The sequence below is a fragment of the Channa argus genome, chromosome 7, assembly GCF_033026475.1.
Source record: "Channa argus isolate prfri chromosome 7, Channa argus male v1.0, whole genome shotgun sequence".
In the NCBI taxonomy this organism is placed as follows: domain Eukaryota; kingdom Metazoa; phylum Chordata; class Actinopteri; order Anabantiformes; family Channidae; genus Channa; species Channa argus.
The window spans coordinates 6,355,799-6,373,512 of NC_090203.1; the positions used below are offsets into that span (position 1 = coordinate 6,355,799).

The following is a 17,714-nucleotide window of genomic DNA, read 5'->3' on the forward strand; positions in this document are numbered from 1 at the left end:
GGGACCTGCAACAATAGTGACTGAGCTTTTATGCTTCTGTAAATTATCCAATCATGTATTTTTTGACAATTCTGAATATTTAACAAAGTAGAATTGTTATTTTTTTATTCACATTTAAAGCTCTTCAAAGTAATTTCATGCATTGAGTGACTCCATTTTTATTTACTCTTTCCTGATTCCTCCACTGACAGAGGGATGTAACCACAATTATCCATTTCCCCATTGATATCAGATAGGCAATATCTGATATGTGAGGCAGTACCTGGAATTAGGACCAAAATAAATGATTGTGGTCAAAGGTCAGATATGCTAATAAATTGGCCAGATGTTATCATTGCTTTTTCGATCAGGATACTTCTTTCTGTATGCATCATATCTTTAGCAAAATAGTACCATGATTTATATTTGGACAATGCTTTAACACAAAGAGACTTTTCTTACATTTTCTGAGGGTTTTCATGCTTCCTGTCACACTCTACACGGCTAAACATGTGGATACCATGTTGATGAAATAATGTGAAGTTCACAATTATGCGCAAGCAGCAGTGTTGCTGTTTTCTGTTAGAATATAGTCAGTGTTTGAGTTCTGATTAGTACACAGCCTTTTTAAAACTCACTAAATTCACTTTAAGTAACATCCCAACGTTCCCACAAACAGCTTCACTTAACATGTTGCTCTCTGTGCCACATCAGCTATTATGTTAGTTCTTACAGCAGATCTTGTGCAACATCATAGACCTAGTGTAGTTCTTCCCTGGACCATTGCTGTTGTATTTAAGAAAATGTACGAAAAAGAAACTGTTTCTAAAATGACCTAAACTTTAGAAACAATAAACCATTTTATATTTTCATATTTTCATGCAGAATTTACAGAGCAAGGGTACAAAGACTGTTTTAGGGTTAATTTTCAGCTGCTAATATTGATGAAATACTGCACACTGAGGAGGGGAAACCTAGTCAGTCACAGAGTTTGTAATAAATTATGAGGTTGTTTCTTCATGCAAAACAGATTTGAGGTTTAATATAAAATTCATCTTCTTTATATTGATGATGTACAGTGACAAAATAATGTCAAGTGTTGCAAAAATGTTTCATAAAAGATAAAAAACTAACGGTGATTGTTATGAAGAGTAAACTTTTACGCTCTATATAGGGCTATATTTTAAAAACAATGCAATTTACACTGCACTAATTAAGTTTTCATTTATATAACGATATTTTTGCATGTATTTCTATATTGATTTATGTGAATCCAAGATAAGATCCTTCAAACTGGCTGCAACATATTTCAACAAGTTTTTTTTAATCCAAACTAATGTAAATACTACTGACTACAGGGCTAGTGGTATAAGTACCATAGCGTACTGAGATCTCTTGTTATTCTGGCAGATGGTCTCAGAAGCTGAGCTGCAGGTTGCTGACATGACCACTGTCTTATCTAAATGAATGGATCTCACGGTGCTGAAAACATCAAATTTACACATAGAAATGATTTGGAAACATACTATAAATCCAAAGGGTACTTTGTCACATGAAAAATATCCAAACCTAATAAAGTAGTGCAATAGCAGTGCTAGGATAAATTCTTAATTAGCTCTGAGCTTAGCTTAAACTCACTAAGTACAGAGAAGAATGGATATTGAGAAACAGCTTAAGATTGCAATAGTTCTCCCATCTGTTTAGTTTTTACATTTTTTGTTAACTCGACATTATAGCACTTGAAGTTGCTTCCCTTTTTAGTTTAAATGTGTTGTAGGAAAGTGTTGGACTAGTTACCAGTATCATGCAAAGTTTGGGTGCATATTATAATAAATCATGGTTTTCTAATTTACAACAAAGCCTGTGTTACTTCCAGTACACACTCAGCTGTCTACAGGTTTTTAGTGACTGTTCAACTTGCAGCCATAAACAGATATAGCTAAACAGTTGTAATTGCACAAAATCAAGTGTGAAAAGGAAGTTGTTGTAGAGAAGCAATGTTTCTACTCTGTATAATTTTGTTTTTTTATGAGACCTTTGAATATAAATTAGCTCAAGCCATTAAACCAAAACATCAGCTTGCAGCTGAATTTAAAAACTAGGATTTTCTTTATAATTCTGCTGGAATTTTATTCACCTAATTACTGATACATATTGTTTTATATAATTTATAAATAAATGTTCTGTGGAAGTTATTTCATGATTTAGCAAACACCACCAACATTACCCAGTAATACAGAGCATTCAGTGATGCTTCCATCGTTATACTGGACATAGAACATATTATACAATATACTGTAGCAGGAGACAGGATTTATTTAAAGGCCACATACAGTAAGTGCTACTTTATTTTCTCTCATTATTCAGTTCACACTGGCATATTCCCAACTGGATGCATAAATAATTATGTGATATCAGGTGATTGTAGGTTTAAGTGTAACAGTCTAAGCAGAGATGAATTAATGACCAGCAGTGTGTAAACAACTTCCTGGAAACGTCTTGTATTGCAAAGAGAGAAAACTACAACATGATGAGGAAGAGAGACACACTTCAGAGCAGAGGAGAGAAAGGAGCTAGAGAACAGGACAAAGAGGTAACATTTATTTTATGTGGGTTTAAATTGTGAACTATATTTTCATTTGTTTTTGTGATAAAGTTTATTCATTTCACTGCTCTCTTAAACAGATCATAAAGTGCTTCAAAATAAAACATTTCAAGGACTCACAACTCCTAACATGTTAGTCAGATCCCTGATTGGATCTTTGCATGTGCTGTGCTCATGTGTTTTATGGTTCTAACATAAACGGTTTGTCCTGTTAAGAAGGAGACTTACTGTCTTACTGTCTGTCATCTTAAATTAGGACGTTTTTGTTGGTCTTAGTAACTCTGTGCTTCTCTGTGAGAGACAACGAGACTAACTCAGAGTTTGCAGCTATAAAGTCATTTTTGTGATGATACAGGTCTTTGTCTTTTAGAGCTGTTGACAACACTTGTGTTGTTAATGGAAATACAAGTGAAACGTTTCTTTTAGAAACCAACAATACTGCAAATATAAATAGTGAAAGTCTAATACCCACAGAGGCTGAACTCTGGGTTGTTTTACCATGTTTGTTCACTATTTCAGGCCAACTTCAACATGTGATACAACTACACAACAAAAGTGATGAACCTGGGCCATCAATGTTTAACTCTAGTAACTCTGAAAAAGTCTGGTTTAAGAGGACTCTGTCCTCTGTTGGACCCGAGTCTAAAAAAAAACCTGCAGCATCAATGTTAATGAGCTCAGACTCTAGATCATATCAGCTCAGAGATTCTTTGTTACTTAGAATAATTTACACAGGTTCCTGTGGTAGATGACTCTTATTCACCCTTATTTATACTGCGTTTTAGTGCAAAGGTTGTCTGGTGGGAGAGACTGACTGTCTCAAACTGCAAATCAGAATGAAAGTTTTCATCTGGGCGACTCTGCTTTTCTCTGTGAGAAGCAGCAATGCTGATACAGGTATTCAACTTCATTGTAATCTTGTGATTGTTATGATATAAGCAAAGCAGTTTGAAATATATAATGACAAATGTACTTGCATATGTTTTCCTGTCATACGTACAAGTTAGATGTAGACCTGTTCATTTTCCTCCTTGACTTTAGTAGCTCAATAGTAGCTTTACTCGCAGCACCTATTCACTTACTTTATACGTGTAGTGTAGTTATTTAAATGACTCATTGGTTATCAAGTAGTGTTTATCAAGAGGAGCAGCTTATCTGCATCATTAAATACATTTCATTTGGTAATGTGGTATTGTGTTCATTTTCTTGTTCTTTTTGTGTTAACAGGGGCATCACTGGGACGTCCATCCTGTCATTATAACTACTGTATCAGTCTTATTGAAGGTGAAATAACAGCAGAGGCTGGACTCTGTGTTGTGATACCATGTTCTTTCATTACTGATCCTGACTTTACACCCCAATATGTAGTTTGGTTCAGATGTGAACCATCTAAAACAAGATGTACAGAAACAGACATGATATTTCACAGTAACAAGAACAACCAAAATGTTCAGTCTGAGTTTAGAGAACGAGTTTCACACTTGGAGCCTGAAATAAGTCAAAACAACTGCAGCATCATCATCAATGACCTCAAGAAGTCAGACTCTGGATCATATCAGCTCAGAGTTAATGGTTTATTATCTGGGAAACAGGATGGATTTACATTCATTCCAAGAGCAACAGTCTCTGTTAAAGGTATGAAGAACTATAATAAATACATGCACATCTATTTATCGTCTTAATGGTACATGAAGTAATGTTTGGCATTAAACGACCTCTGTGGGCGGTGAGTAGGAACTGCAGTAGTTACATAAGTAACATCACTTCTACCTATTGCTCCATAAAAATGTTAACCGTATCAGATTATTTTTGTCTAAATGTAAGTGACAATCCTCACACTGCTCTCTACTCTCCATTAGGTCTGAGTCAGAAGCCCACAGTGATGATTCCTCCACTGACAGAGGGACATCAGGCCACATTGACCTGCACTGCTCCTGGTCTCTGCTCTGGATCTGTTCCTGAAATTACCTGGACATGGAGAAGAGCAGGAGTTAATGATTCTCACATCACAGGAAACATCACTGATTTCAAAACTGAGAATCTGACTGCTGTCACACAGAGACACAGCTCAACCTTGACCTTTGACCCTTCAGCTGAACACCATGGCACAGAGGTCACCTGTAAGGTCAGGTTCACAAGAAACATAATAACAGACGAGACAGTGACTCTGAATGTGTCCTGTAAGTAAAACTAAGCTGAAAAATCTGCCTTTTTCTCCATTTATGTGATGTGCTGTCATAAAGGTAAACTGAACTGTGTTGCATTTATCAAAATACATATTACATGTTGTCTTATAGATGTGAAGGAAGTTAAAATCACTGGGAAAACAAGTGTAAAGAAGGGTGAGACTCTGAATCTGACCTGCAGTGTTGAAAGTTTCCCTCCTTCATTTGTCATGTGGACAAAACTTTCTGAGCAAAACATGCAGAACAGAACAGAAGCTAATCTGCAGAAAGACACTGAACCTCAGAAACAAACTGGAATGGCCGCTCTTTCCATCTCTAATGTGACAGCAGACCATTCTGGACAGTACATCTGCACAGCAAAACATCTGAACCACACCCTGAAGAAACAAGCGAATGTAACAGTGACATGTAAGTACATTTAAAAGCTAAGCCAGACTTTGAATTTAAATAATACCCTACATTTTCTCATGAAGTAATTTTAATAAGCCCATCAAATTCATCCTAACTTCCACAGCCCTGTACTACAGGATGTTAGGCCACCTAATAATTTAGCTTTTTAAATTTCAATTTTTAAATACAGGATTTTTAATGCACATTTACTGCAATTTTCTGTAGCTTCTAATGTAACAAGTCTAACTTTTATTCCTGAGACTTTCAGATTTAGTTGGTCCTTTATCTAAAATCCTAAATGTTTCTTTACAGATATCAGAAACCCTGCAATTACTGGGAATACAACAGTTATCATGGGCGAATCTTTGAATCTAACCTGCAATGTTCAAAGTTTCCCTCCAACAATTATTATGTGGACTAAACCTGGTCCTACAAGCCTGCACAATGGAACTGATACTGACCTGCAGACCAACAGTGGATCTGCCACACTTTTTATCCCTGAAATGACAGCAAAACATTCTGGGATGTACCGCTGTATAGTGAAGCACATGGACACAACATTACATGTACTTGCTAATGTAACTGTGATTTGTAAGTATACGATGCTTTCTTTGAAATTTTATGTCTTCACATTTTTACACTATTTCTTTATTGTACTGATGTGAGCCTGCTCATATTTACAGGGTTTCCAAAGATCTTAAGTAGCTCTGGATGTGAGGTTCAGTCGGACGTCCTGACCTGTGTGTGTATCAGTGAGGGGCTTCCTTTACCCACCACCAAATGGCCTCTGTTGGAGAACCACACTGAGTACTCTGTCACTACCACTGTGTCAAATCACACAGTCAACAGCACCATCATCCTAACTGTGAACCATGTTAACACATCTGTTGAGTGTGTCATTAACAATAAAAATTGGGAGGTAAAACAAAACTTCGCCATCAGAAAAAGTTTGCCAGTGCAACAGGGTGGGTGTGTGTCTTCTCAGCTAAACTCCTTCTGCTTTAAACCACAGTCTGATCACATTTTTAGTATCACATTTTCAACTGTGAATTACAATAAATTGTACACATGTTGTTGCATTATTATTCAGGACAAAATATTTTCTTTTCCCCCTTCTGATTGCAGATGAAGCCAATAAAATATTAGGAATTGTTTTACAGTTGGAAGTCATTATTGCCTTTTTGATCGGTGCTGCTCTTTCAGGAATTTTTTGTTGTTTGACAAAACAGTGCCACAGGTAAACTATCGCTGTAATTCCTCTAAAAAAATCCACATATTGTTAGTGGATACTATTTATAGATAATATTTCATTTGCTACTGTTCAAATACATTTTCTCCAGAAAAAAACAGAAGATTTCTGGAAATCCAGGTGACGCTCTGGAGATGGTAACCAGTCAAGATGATCCACTGGTATTTATATTTATTATTTTACTGTATAGTAATACAGTTTTAACAAAATATGTAATGTGTTTTGTTTTTTATTGGCTTGCACCAGTTGTTAAAGGAGTTTCATTTAATCTGTCCCTAACAGATGTATGATGCTGCAGCAGTAGAATGTGAACAGACTGACTGCCTGCAGGAAGTCCAGAATGGACCTGTTACTGCAGAGAAAGACGTCCCTGAACTTAACAGTGGGCCAACAGATGTGGAGTATGCCAGCATCAACTTTGCCCTGTTGAAAAGGAGGAGTCCCAGGGAAGCAGCAAAAACAGAGTTCACAAAGACGGTGTATTCTGAAATTAAAAAAACTTTCCCGGAGGAAGAGGAAGATGTTAGTGGAGAGGTGTTGGAGGACAAAGAGGAAGACCTCATGATAGAGGAGGATGAGCAGACACCACATTGTGAAAAACAGGAGGGGGATGAAGGGGAGGATTTGGAAGTGTACTCCAGTATAAATGACACAGTGTGTGAGATTTGAGGACGGTGTTGCATCGTGAACTTTCTACTTTGCTCTTAGGATTTGTTACTTACTGGATTGTTATCCCAGTGAATGAATAATCACCGCTAACAGCTCCTACCACAGAGCTGTGATCTTCTTTAGGCACATCCATAAAAAGTTGACAGAAGGCAGAACAGTCACATCTGTGCACACAATACAGTGCATGTACAATCGGAGAGTTGGATCCATTGGATCTATTATTTTAGATATGTGGTATTTTATTTTTAAGTTTTATAGATTAGTGATGTGCTTTTGTCTTTTAAACCTTTTGCTAACATGATTTTGTAGCACTTTGCAGTTTGGTTGTAGAGGAATAGAATATATGTTTTTAAGATGGTGTTGCGGTTACACACAGAGGCATCTACAGGTTCTGGAATGACGTGTGCTTGCAGATAGTTAGGAACTAATGAAAACAGCTACTGTAGTCACTTTGTAGCTAACCACAGTTTGAATTTAGCAGCTGTAAGTGTGGACAGGAAGTTATTGCAGTGAAATTTTAGTGAGGTACTTAAGTTTTGTCTGGTATCATTTCTGTGTTTTACTTTACAGGATAATGCTGATCAGGCAACAACTCATAATGGAAGCAACGACCAACAGGCAGCTGAAGGAGCTGAGGCTGCTTGGCCGTCAGAACCTGGTGAAGATAACATGAATCCAAAAGAAGTGGAGTACGCTGACATCGACGTCTCCAAGTTGAAAAGGAGGAGTCCCACAGAGGACAAGGGGAAACAAGAAATCACCAAACCAGAATATGCTGAGATTAAGAAAAAACAATGGACCAGCAAGAAAATGGCAGAGATGAGAGTGAGATGTTGGTGGTTTATGAAGAGGCAGTGGTGATGATAGTAGATGATAACGACTCAGAACAGGTTATTCAGCCAGAAGTGGAGGGAGGTGAGAATATGGCACTGTATTCTAATGTTAATGAAATAATGGGGGAGATTCCACTTAATTTATTCTTCAGAAACTCCATTAAGAAAAGTGAGTGTAATATGTGGGTTGATTATAATGCAGAAATTGTACTCTGATACACGAATGGCCATGTCATGGGAGGATCACTGCTAAACAGTGCAGAGGCAATTCAAATATTGTAACACCAAAGGTTGTTTGTATACTGCTTTACAGGTGTTTCACACTTTAAAAACAATATTTTAAGGCAATATGAGATTAATGTACATTCATACTGTTGATAGGCCAGTTAACCCTCTACCCCCTCATGCCTCTGCCAATTGTGTTGCTGATTGCAATAAGTTTTGTCACACTTTGTTTCCAAAGTGGAGTAAATTAGCGGTTGTATCACTCAAAATCCTTTATTTCTGGATGTGGTTTGTCCTTATCGAAACTCCCTGAATTATTTTTCCCCCATTACATATTGTCTAAGCTACTTAATGCCATTTTGCATATGGAAGCATCAACTAGTCCACTTGATATTATTCCAAGTTTTTACTGGAAGTCTTAGTCTGTGTAGCACCACACTTGCTTATCATATTGAACAAATCACTGAGTAATGTTGTGTCCCTGATTATTTCAAAGTTGCCTGCATATAGCCAGTTTCAACGAAACCTGGTCTTGATCCTTCTCTCCTGGACAGCTACCGTCCCATTTCCAAATTGCCATTTGTCTCTAAAATTCTAGAAAAACTGGACTCACAGCAGTTGCCAACAGTTTTGGAAACAAATAACATTTTTGAAAAGTTCTAATCAGGTGTTTGCAAAAACCACAACACAGAGACATCTCTCCTGTGTCTCACAAATGACCTTCAAATTAATGTTGACTCTGGCTTATGCTCTGTTCTGGTGCTGTTGGACTTAAGAGCTGCATTTGACACAGTAGATCATAATATTCTGTTGGAGACACTGAGGCACTGGGTGGGTACATTGGGCACAGCTTTTTAACTGGTTTGCTTCATATTTGTCAAATAGGAAATCTTGTGTTTCCATTGACAATTATATGTCATCCCTCTCCCCCTCTGAGTATCACGTTCCCCAAGGATCAATAATTGGTCCAATTCTTTTCTTACTCTACATGCTCCCACTGGATGATGTTATACGCAGACATAATATGTCATTTCACTGCTATGCTGATGATGCACAGCTGTATCTCCCTATTACTCCTATTGACCATAAGTAGGCTGAGTTCTCTACAAGGCTATATGTCCGATATTAGAAATTGGATGTCCTTAAATGTTCTTAAATTAAATTAAATAAATCAGAAAATTCTCATAATTGGACCTCAAAATATTTCCAGTAATATACTGCCATCCTTAGGGCCTTTATTAAAATCCGTTAAGCCAGTTGCCAGAAATCTTGGTGTTTCATTTGACTGCAACTTGAGTTTTGAGCATCACATTACTAAACGAGATCAGTCCTGCTTCTATAATCTTAGTAATATTTCCAAAGATCAGACCAATGTTAACTTTTAATGATGCTAAGACTATTATTCATGCTTTTATTTCCTCTCGTCTTGATTATTGCAATAACCTATTTTCTTCACGTCGTCAAAAGGACCTAAAACGCCTACAAGTTGTTCAGAACTCAGCAGCTAGAACCGGGACATTCAGTCACATTACTCCTTGTTATGTGTCTCTGCATTGGCTCCCTGTTTATCTTAGGATACATTTTAAGATTTTACTGATTACTTATAAAGCCCTGCATGGTTTTGCTCCATCTGACATTTCTGATATTTTAATACCATATGTGCCATTATAAAACTTAAGATCATCAGACAGTGGACTGTTTGCTCCAACTTCCCTGTTAAAAACCAAGGGGGATGGAACATTTTCCTTCATGGCTCCAAAACTGTGGAATGACCTGCGTGAGGAAATCAGGCTGTCTGACTCACTGTCATCTTTTAAGTCTCGTCTTAAAACACATTTTTATCAAATTGCCTTTCCTGAGATGTAAAACTCCTGGTTTAGTTTAAATAGTATATTCTATGTATGTCACTTGATTTTCTTTTACTTTGTGCTTTTCTTTCAGTTTATATTGTAACGGCCCGGTAAGTGGGTTAGTTTGGGGGCTGGCACAGTGACCCCCGGGGAATTATGGGTAAACGCCATGTGAATATGTCTCTGTGTTTAATGTGTATGATTTGTGTTAGGATTACTGTTATTAGTGTGTTCAGACGTCCTGGTTTTGTTACACATGGTGTATGTGTTGGCCGGCACCAAGAGGGAAAGTGCTGTGTATAGGAGTAGCCATCACGGTGACCGGCCACTGTAGGCGTTGTTCAAAAGTTAACCTTAGTCATCTACGCTTCACCAGTGAGTTGATAAAACGCAAGTCTTGTATTATTTCTTCCTGTTAGACATCTCAAGACATTTGGAGTCGTTCGAATTTTGTAGCAGAAGTCTTTTTCTTTCTGCCTGCTATTTTGTACAAATTTGCTCTCGTGTTATTCCGTTAGCACTCAAGCTAGTCCATTAGCTTAGTTAGCTAAGTCAGTTAGGGCCTTAGCTTCAGCCTCGCTGCTTCCCACAGTTATCTCCCATAAGCTTCGGGTCGCTACAATATATTTACCCAAATTGTATTGATTTATTTTTTCATTTTTCCCTTTTTACTGTACAGCACTTTGTACTTTGATAAATGCTTTATAAATAAAGCTATTATTATTATTACAAGGTTTATTATGTAATACCTTCACACAAAGGAGAAAGTTTGAGAAGTGACAAGAGGAAGAACAGAGCAGAGTCACAAAGAAGACATCACTGTTGAAACTCCACTGGGAAAAATCCAGAATTCCAGGTCAAACCACAAGTCCATATTGATAATAATGACGCAATTGATGTCTATTACATTCAATTCAAATGTTTCTCAAAGGTGTGAAAGAGCCTGGAATCATGAACAAAGGTCCAAACATCCCATCACAAACTGGACTTTGGATACAAATGTAACAGTGACATGTGAGAATTGTAGACTGATAGAAAGTCAAATAGTTCTCATTCTCTGTATTATCCACTTATCGGCATCCAACACTATCCAGTATCAGAAGATAAAAAGCTAAAAACTGGCCCATTGTTAACTTGTTCTGCTTTATGCAGGTCACGTATGCAGAACGTCTGTCACAGTTTGGGTTAAGGGAGGACCCAAGTGAAGAGACTGAGGGATTGCAAGTAACAAGGGGCTTTATTGACAGATGTAAAAAGAGAACAGAAGTCACTCCTAACAGGAGGGTACTAGGAACCGGATTCAGAACCAAGAAGACTCAGAAAGACGTAACATGATTTACATAACTTAGGACAACAAAGGCTCAGGAAATGATAAGGCTGGGATAAACATAAAAACTAATAACAGGCAAGTACACGGAGGGGGGACTAAGGAAAACTGATAAACAGAGGAAAACCAGATAAGTAAAGCACGGACAACATAAAAGTCACTACGCAGGCAAACACACGGGGAAGTCTAAGGAAACAAACCAGTAAACTAAATTATCAAGACTCGGAAAAACAAAACTGCAAACAAGAACATCACCAAACCTCAGACCAAAGGGGAAAGCTGCACAGAGTCCAGAATACAAAAAGTCCAAAAGAAACAAGCGTCCCGAACGCAAGAGTCCATGAAACACACGTACAGCTTTTACCTAGAGTCCAGAGTCTGAGGGGTTGGTGACGGTAATAATGATGAGAATGAAGACGGGAACAACAACAGCAGTGACCACATTAACAACGACGAGGATCTGGCAGGGGAGTGAAGGGAAGACTGAACTTAAATAGAGGAGGGAACAGGTGCAAACAATGAGGGACAACGAGGGTAAAGCTGGGTAAACAGAACCAGGGAAAGGAAGTAAGGAGTAGGGGCCACAAAATAAAAGTCCAGGAACAGGAAGTGCAACAAGATCCTGTCAATGTCAGACTTTTCAAGGCTGCTATGTACTTCTGCATTATTGAAACTCGATGCTTCCAGTCTGCACGTACAAGCAGTCGATGTCTGGTAAAGTATAATTAATGTAACTTCTTCTTCTTTATGCACTTCATGTTTGCAGAAGACAGTTTCAACTTGCAAACTTGAGGTGTGGTATAATGACCACTTAACCGACCTCACAAAAAATGAACAACAGGTTTAAAGAGGAAAGAGAAGAAGTTGGTGGTGAGGAGGGAGAGGTGATAGAAAACAAAAATGAGGAAGCAGTAAATTTAGTGGTGGGAGGTCAGAATGAGGTGCTTTTGATGACCCAGAAACAAGTCTCAGTCTGTGGTGTAAGGCTTAACCCGATATACATGCACATTACAGTCATGTAGCAAGTAGTCAAGTCTTTCCAGTGTTGTTGTTCTGATTCTTGACTTCTGTTCTCTCCTGTTGTATTTTCTGAGCAGTGCTGTTGTGCTTGTCAAATAAGTGATATTCTGATCAAATGCTTTCAGCGTGTAAACACACACCTTTTCAAATCAATTTCCATGTAAACGGTTAAATCAGGAATTTATCCGAATGATTTAAATCACCTTTTTATTTTAATGTGTGCAACGTTTGGTAATGTGTTTTACAAGAATTTATTAGGTTCTCTTTTACAGCAAAGCCTGTCTGACTTCTAGCACACACACACACACACACACAAAAATGTCTATAGATTTTGCAGTGTGTTCAACTTGCAGCTTTATATAAACTGATGAAACAGACTGTAGTCACTTTGTAGCTAATCATAGTTCTAATTTAACAACTTAAAGTGTGAGAAGGAAGTTATTGCAGAGAAGCAGTATTTCCATTCTGTTTAATTTTGGTTTTTGGTCCCTAAGTAAAGAACCAATAACTACAGACACTGGACTCTGTGTTGTTATACCGTGTTTGTTCACTACTGATGCCGACGTCAACGTCACAGCTGTAGCTTGGTACAAATGTGATCCATAACAAATGTGCAATAAACCTGGGCCATCGATATGTAGCACTACTAACAATGAACAAGTTCAGTCTCTGTTTAGAGGACGAGTGTCACTGTTGGAGCCTGACCTGAGTCACAGCAACTGCAGCACCATCATCAATGACCTCAGCCAGTCAGACTCTGGATCATATTGGCTCAGAGTTGGTGGATTTACAATGAGAAGAAACAGTAAAGGTCCCTTTTTTCTCATACATACAAGGTGTACAACAAAAAAGGCTTGTTGATCCAAATATCTTAAATGACTCTAGACGTGTGAATCAGTTGGACATCCTGACCTGTGTGTGTATCAGTGAGGGGCTTCCTTTACCCACCATCAAATGGCCTCTGTTGGAGACCCACACTGAGTACTCTGTCACTACCACCGTGTCAAAGCACACAGTCAACAGCAGCATCAGGCTTTCTCTGATGGCTGAGAACAAAACCACTTTTGAGTGTGTCAGCAGCAATGTTCTCATACTTCCTGTTATGCTCTGTGCTGCTAAACATGTCGATAATATGTTGATGCAATAAAGCTGACAATTATGTGCACGTAGCAGTGTAGTATTACTGATTTCTTTGTTAGAAAATAATCATAATGTTAAAATCTTCAGATTAGAAAACAGCATATTCGAAGCTCAACAAATTCACTTTAAGTAACACACCAACCTTCACACACACAGCTTCATTTTACATGTTGTTCATTGTGTCACATCAGCTCTTATGTTATTTCTTACAGCAGATCTTGTGCAACATCATGGACCTAGTGTAGTTCTTCCCTGGACCATTGCTGCTGTATCTCTCTGTGTGAACTACTGCCTCATCTACAAATTGTACCATTGGTAAGTTTCCACATCAGTATTTTATTTTTTTGAATGTATGTGAAACAGTTAATTGGCTTTTGTTTCTTTTGCAAAGGAACAGAAGACTCTAGAATCTGGGCAATGTCAGTCCACATACTCAGATGATTGGTCTGGTTTGTTTAGTGACATGTAAGTTCCATCCTCTTGATTTGGTTTCACCATTTTCCTTGTGTTTTTTGCAGAAGAAACAGAAGCTAATTAACTGACGTATGATGTGGACTGACATTGCCCAGACACTAGAATCTAGAGTCTTGATTGACATGTCTCCACAGGGACCTTTCAGCCAGCTTCACTTTCTTGCACTGAAAATGTTTAATTTTAATGATATCAGTATTGCTATTGATAATAGGTGTTGCACTGAAGCATCAAAATAATGTAGCAAGCATGCACAATATCAATAATTTCTTCATCCTCATTTTAGGGCACCTGATCAGTTATAAAAGATGATCATTCTGTTAAAACCAGTTAATCATTGATTAACCAGAACAAATTAATTAATCAGTCACCTGCTCCGCTCACTATTTAAGTCCAGTCCTCCTGACACTCCCCTGTCAGATCCTTGTCGTTGTATTACTCCCAGCCTGCTCTCTGTACTACTGGTTTTTTCCGATTATTGCAATCCTGACTCTTATCTTCTGGACTCTTTGAATCTGCAACTTTGGTCTGAGGTTTGGTTAAAATCCTGTTTAGTAGTTTTGTTTATCTGTATCTTCTTAAGGTTATCTCTGTTTGTTAATTTTCTTATCTTTTCCCCTTGAGTTCATTCAGGTTTAGGATGTTACGTTTTCCCCTCCGTGTCCTATTTTGTTTGGTTTGCGGTTTGTTAGTTTCCCAGCCTTTTTCCGGGTGTTCACTTAGATTTTATGTTTACACATGCTCGTCTTATCTGGCTCCTGAGTTTTTGTAGTGTTTATTTTGGTTACCATGCCCCCTCCTGTTGTCAGTATTAGTTCTGTTTGGCATCTTGTTTCTTTAAGTTTACTCCCCTAGTTTTGGGTCGAGTGGATTGTTCGGTTGTTCCTTGTACCTGCTTTAAGCCTTTTTCTTTGAACCCTCCTGTTAGGAGCAATTTCTATTTATCGTTAAGTTCTGTCAATAAAAACCTTTTTCTCATCTCTTGGGTCCACCTTAACCATAATCTTGATACAAAGAGCTCTTCTCTAGGTAAGTGATCTGTGTTCTGTAACCAAAGGAATAAACAAAACACCACCCAGAATCTATATCTGAATATTAATTGATCTGAGGTTTTTTCCATTTACATAAAGACTATGTAACATGTGGAAAGATGGTCTCCTCATTCAGAGAAAAGTGGTAAACAAGGTAACTGGTTAGTGGTTTTCTTTTGGATTTTCAGTGGATAAAATAAGTTTTAAGTCTTTAACATGTAAAAAATGACCCATGACCATTTTAAAAGCAGGGGAAAAAAGCCCTAAAGCAGTTTTTTTTTTTTTCAAATTGAAATTTAAGGAAAAGAAACTTGTTTTAAAATGACCCAAAATTTTGAAACGATGAATCGTTTTCATGAAGACTTTACAAAGCAAGGGTACAAAAATGGTTTTCAATTTTGCGCTGCCAGCTATAAAACCATTTATCCACCACAAAAACTACAGACAAATCAGACTGGCAGACAAACACACTCCAACAAACACTGAAGAAGATGAGGAAGAGTACAGAAGCTGACAAACTTTTTGGCAAAGATCAGCAAAATATCATGGTGGTCTTTACCACAGGGCAGCAAGGGCAAGAGAAAATGTCATGAAGATGCCCCCAGAGCCAACAAGATATACTGTTTCCCATGCCCAGAAAATCGTCTCAACATTTTTCACGTTCATTACACCAGCCATAGAAATAGATCATCCTGAAAATGAGAACTCTACAAGGTTTTATAGAAATAGGGTTTTTTTACACCGATACTTTTAGCAGCAGAAAAAATATTGAATATTAATGAAATACTGCACACTGACGAGGGAAAACCTACACAGTCACAGAGGTTGTGATAAATGATGAGGTTGTTTCTTCTGCAAAATTCTGCTGCTTTATAATAAAGGCTTAGTGATGGTGAGTAATTTTTGACCCTTAGGACAAGGGGATCTTAGAGAATTAGAAGACCACACAAGGGTTAAATGACAAAGGCGCATTTCTCAATACAGAGTAAACCAATCTGGAATTGACAAGTACGAACTCGGAGTCCAGACTCCAAGGACGGAGGACTATTTACAACTATGGCAGCAGTGTTCTTGCTGACAGCTGCAGCTTAGCTCAGTACTGATGATACACTCAAACACACCATTTTTTTTTTTTTAACCAAAGTAATGTTAAAATACTACTGACTACAGAGCTAGTGGTATAAGTACCATAGCTTACTGAGATCTCTTGTTATTCTGGCAGATGGTCTCAGAAGCTGAGCTGCAGGTTGCTGACATGACCACTGTCTTATCTAAATGAATGGATCTCACGGTGCTGAAAACATCAAATTTACACATAGAAAGGGTTTGGAAACATACTATAAATCTAAGTACTAAGTACTTTATCACAGGACAAATATCCAAACTTAATAAAGTAGTGCAATAGCAGTACTAGGATAAATTCTTAATTAGCTCTGAGCTTAGCTTAAACTCACTAAGTATAGAGACATAACTCGACATTATAGCACTTGAAGTTGCTTCCCTTTTTAGTTTAAATGTGTTGTAGCAAAGTGTTTGACTATTTGCCAGTATCATGCAAAGTTTGGGTGCATATTATAATAAATCATGGTTTTCTAATTTACAACAAAGCCTGTGTTACTTCCAGTACACACTCAGCTGTCTACAGGTTTTTAGTGACTGTTCAACTTGCAGCCATAAATTGATAAGTGACTATAATCACTTTATATCTAAACAGTTCTAATTGCACAAAATCAAGTGTGAAAAGGAAGTTGTTGTAGAGAAGCAATGTTTCTACTCTGCATAATTTTGTTTTTTTTATGAGACCTTTGAATATAAATTAGCTCAAACCATTAAACCAAAAGTTCAGCTTGCAGCTGAATTTGAAAACTAGGTGTTCATTTTAATTCTGCTGGAATTTTATTCACCTAATGAGTGATAGATAGTGTTTTTTATAATTTATGAATAAATGTTCTGTGGAAGTTATTTCATGATTTAGCAAACACCACCAACATTACCCAGTAATACAGAGCATTCAGTGATGCTTCCATATTTATACTGGACATAGAACATATTATACAATGTACTGTAGCAGGAGACAGGATTTATTTAAAGGCCACATACAGTAAGTGCTACATTATTTTCTCTCATTATTCAGTACACACTGGCATATTCCCAACTGGATGCATAAATAATTATGTGATATCAGGTGATTGTAGGTTTAAGTGTAACAGTCTAAGCAGAGATGAATTAATGACCAGCAGTGTGTAAACAACTTCCTGGAAACGTCTTGTATTGCAAAGAGAGAAAACTACAACATGATGAGGAAGAGAGACACACTTCAGAGCAGAGGAGAGAAAGGAGCTAGAGAACAGGACAAAAAGGTAACATTTATTTTATGTGGGTTTAAATTTTGAACTATATTTTCATTTGTTTTTGTGATAAAGTTTATTCATTTCACTGCTCTCTTAAACAGATCATAAAGTGCTTCAAAATAAAACATTTCAAGGACTCACAACTCCTAACATGTTAGTCAGATCCCTGATTGGATCTTTGCATGTGCTGTGCTCATGTGTTTTATGGTTCTAACATAAACGGTTTGTCCTGTTAAGAAGGAGACTTACTGTCTTACTGTCTGTCATCTTAAATTAGGACGTTTTTGTTGGTCTTAGTAACTCTGTGCTTCTCTGTGAGAGACAACGACACTAACTCAGAGTTTGCAGCTATAAAGTCATTTTTGTGATGATACAGGTCTTTTTCTTT

General features: G+C 37.5%; 2 protein-coding genes across 2 annotated transcripts in view; both read left to right on the plus strand.

The window, feature by feature from the left end:
* The first annotated feature begins 2,396 nt into the window (after positions 1-2,396).
* Positions 2,397-6,389, plus strand: LOC137130586 (sialic acid-binding Ig-like lectin 16). The gene is made up of 7 exons (XM_067510945.1): positions 2,397-2,572; positions 3,370-3,481; positions 3,812-4,219; positions 4,444-4,764; positions 4,882-5,178; positions 5,473-5,751; positions 5,844-6,389. Exons 1-7 carry the CDS (start codon positions 2,507-2,509, stop codon positions 6,287-6,289), a joined length of 1,929 nt encoding a protein of 642 aa, XP_067367046.1. The 5' UTR covers positions 2,397-2,506; the 3' UTR covers positions 6,290-6,389.
* Positions 6,390-7,073: 684 nt separating this feature from the next.
* The window catches only part of LOC137130186 (uncharacterized), a 46,667-nt gene continuing 36,026 nt past the window's right edge, over positions 7,074-17,714 (plus strand). The window contains exons 1-2 of the mRNA XM_067510006.1: positions 7,074-12,027; positions 13,686-17,335. Of these exons, the coding sequence (XP_067366107.1) occupies positions 17,270-17,335 (66 nt within the window). The 5' untranslated portion in view covers positions 7,074-12,027; positions 13,686-17,269. The remainder of the gene's footprint in view (positions 12,028-13,685; positions 17,336-17,714) is intronic.

What these genes read in the sequence shown, in the direction of transcription:
- LOC137130586 (XM_067510945.1), top strand. Translation starts at nt 2,507, where the DNA reads ATGATGAGGAAGAGAGACACACTTCAGAGCAGAGGAGAGAAAGGAGCT. An exon ending in AGCAACAGTCTCTGTTAAAG is followed by an intron (nt 4,220 to 4,443) that starts GTATGAAGAACT and finishes ACTCTCCATTAG; the next exon opens with GTCTGAGTCAGAAGCCCACA. An exon ending in TGCTAATGTAACTGTGATTT is followed by an intron (nt 5,752 to 5,843) that starts GTAAGTATACGA and finishes TCATATTTACAG; the next exon opens with GGTTTCCAAAGATCTTAAGT.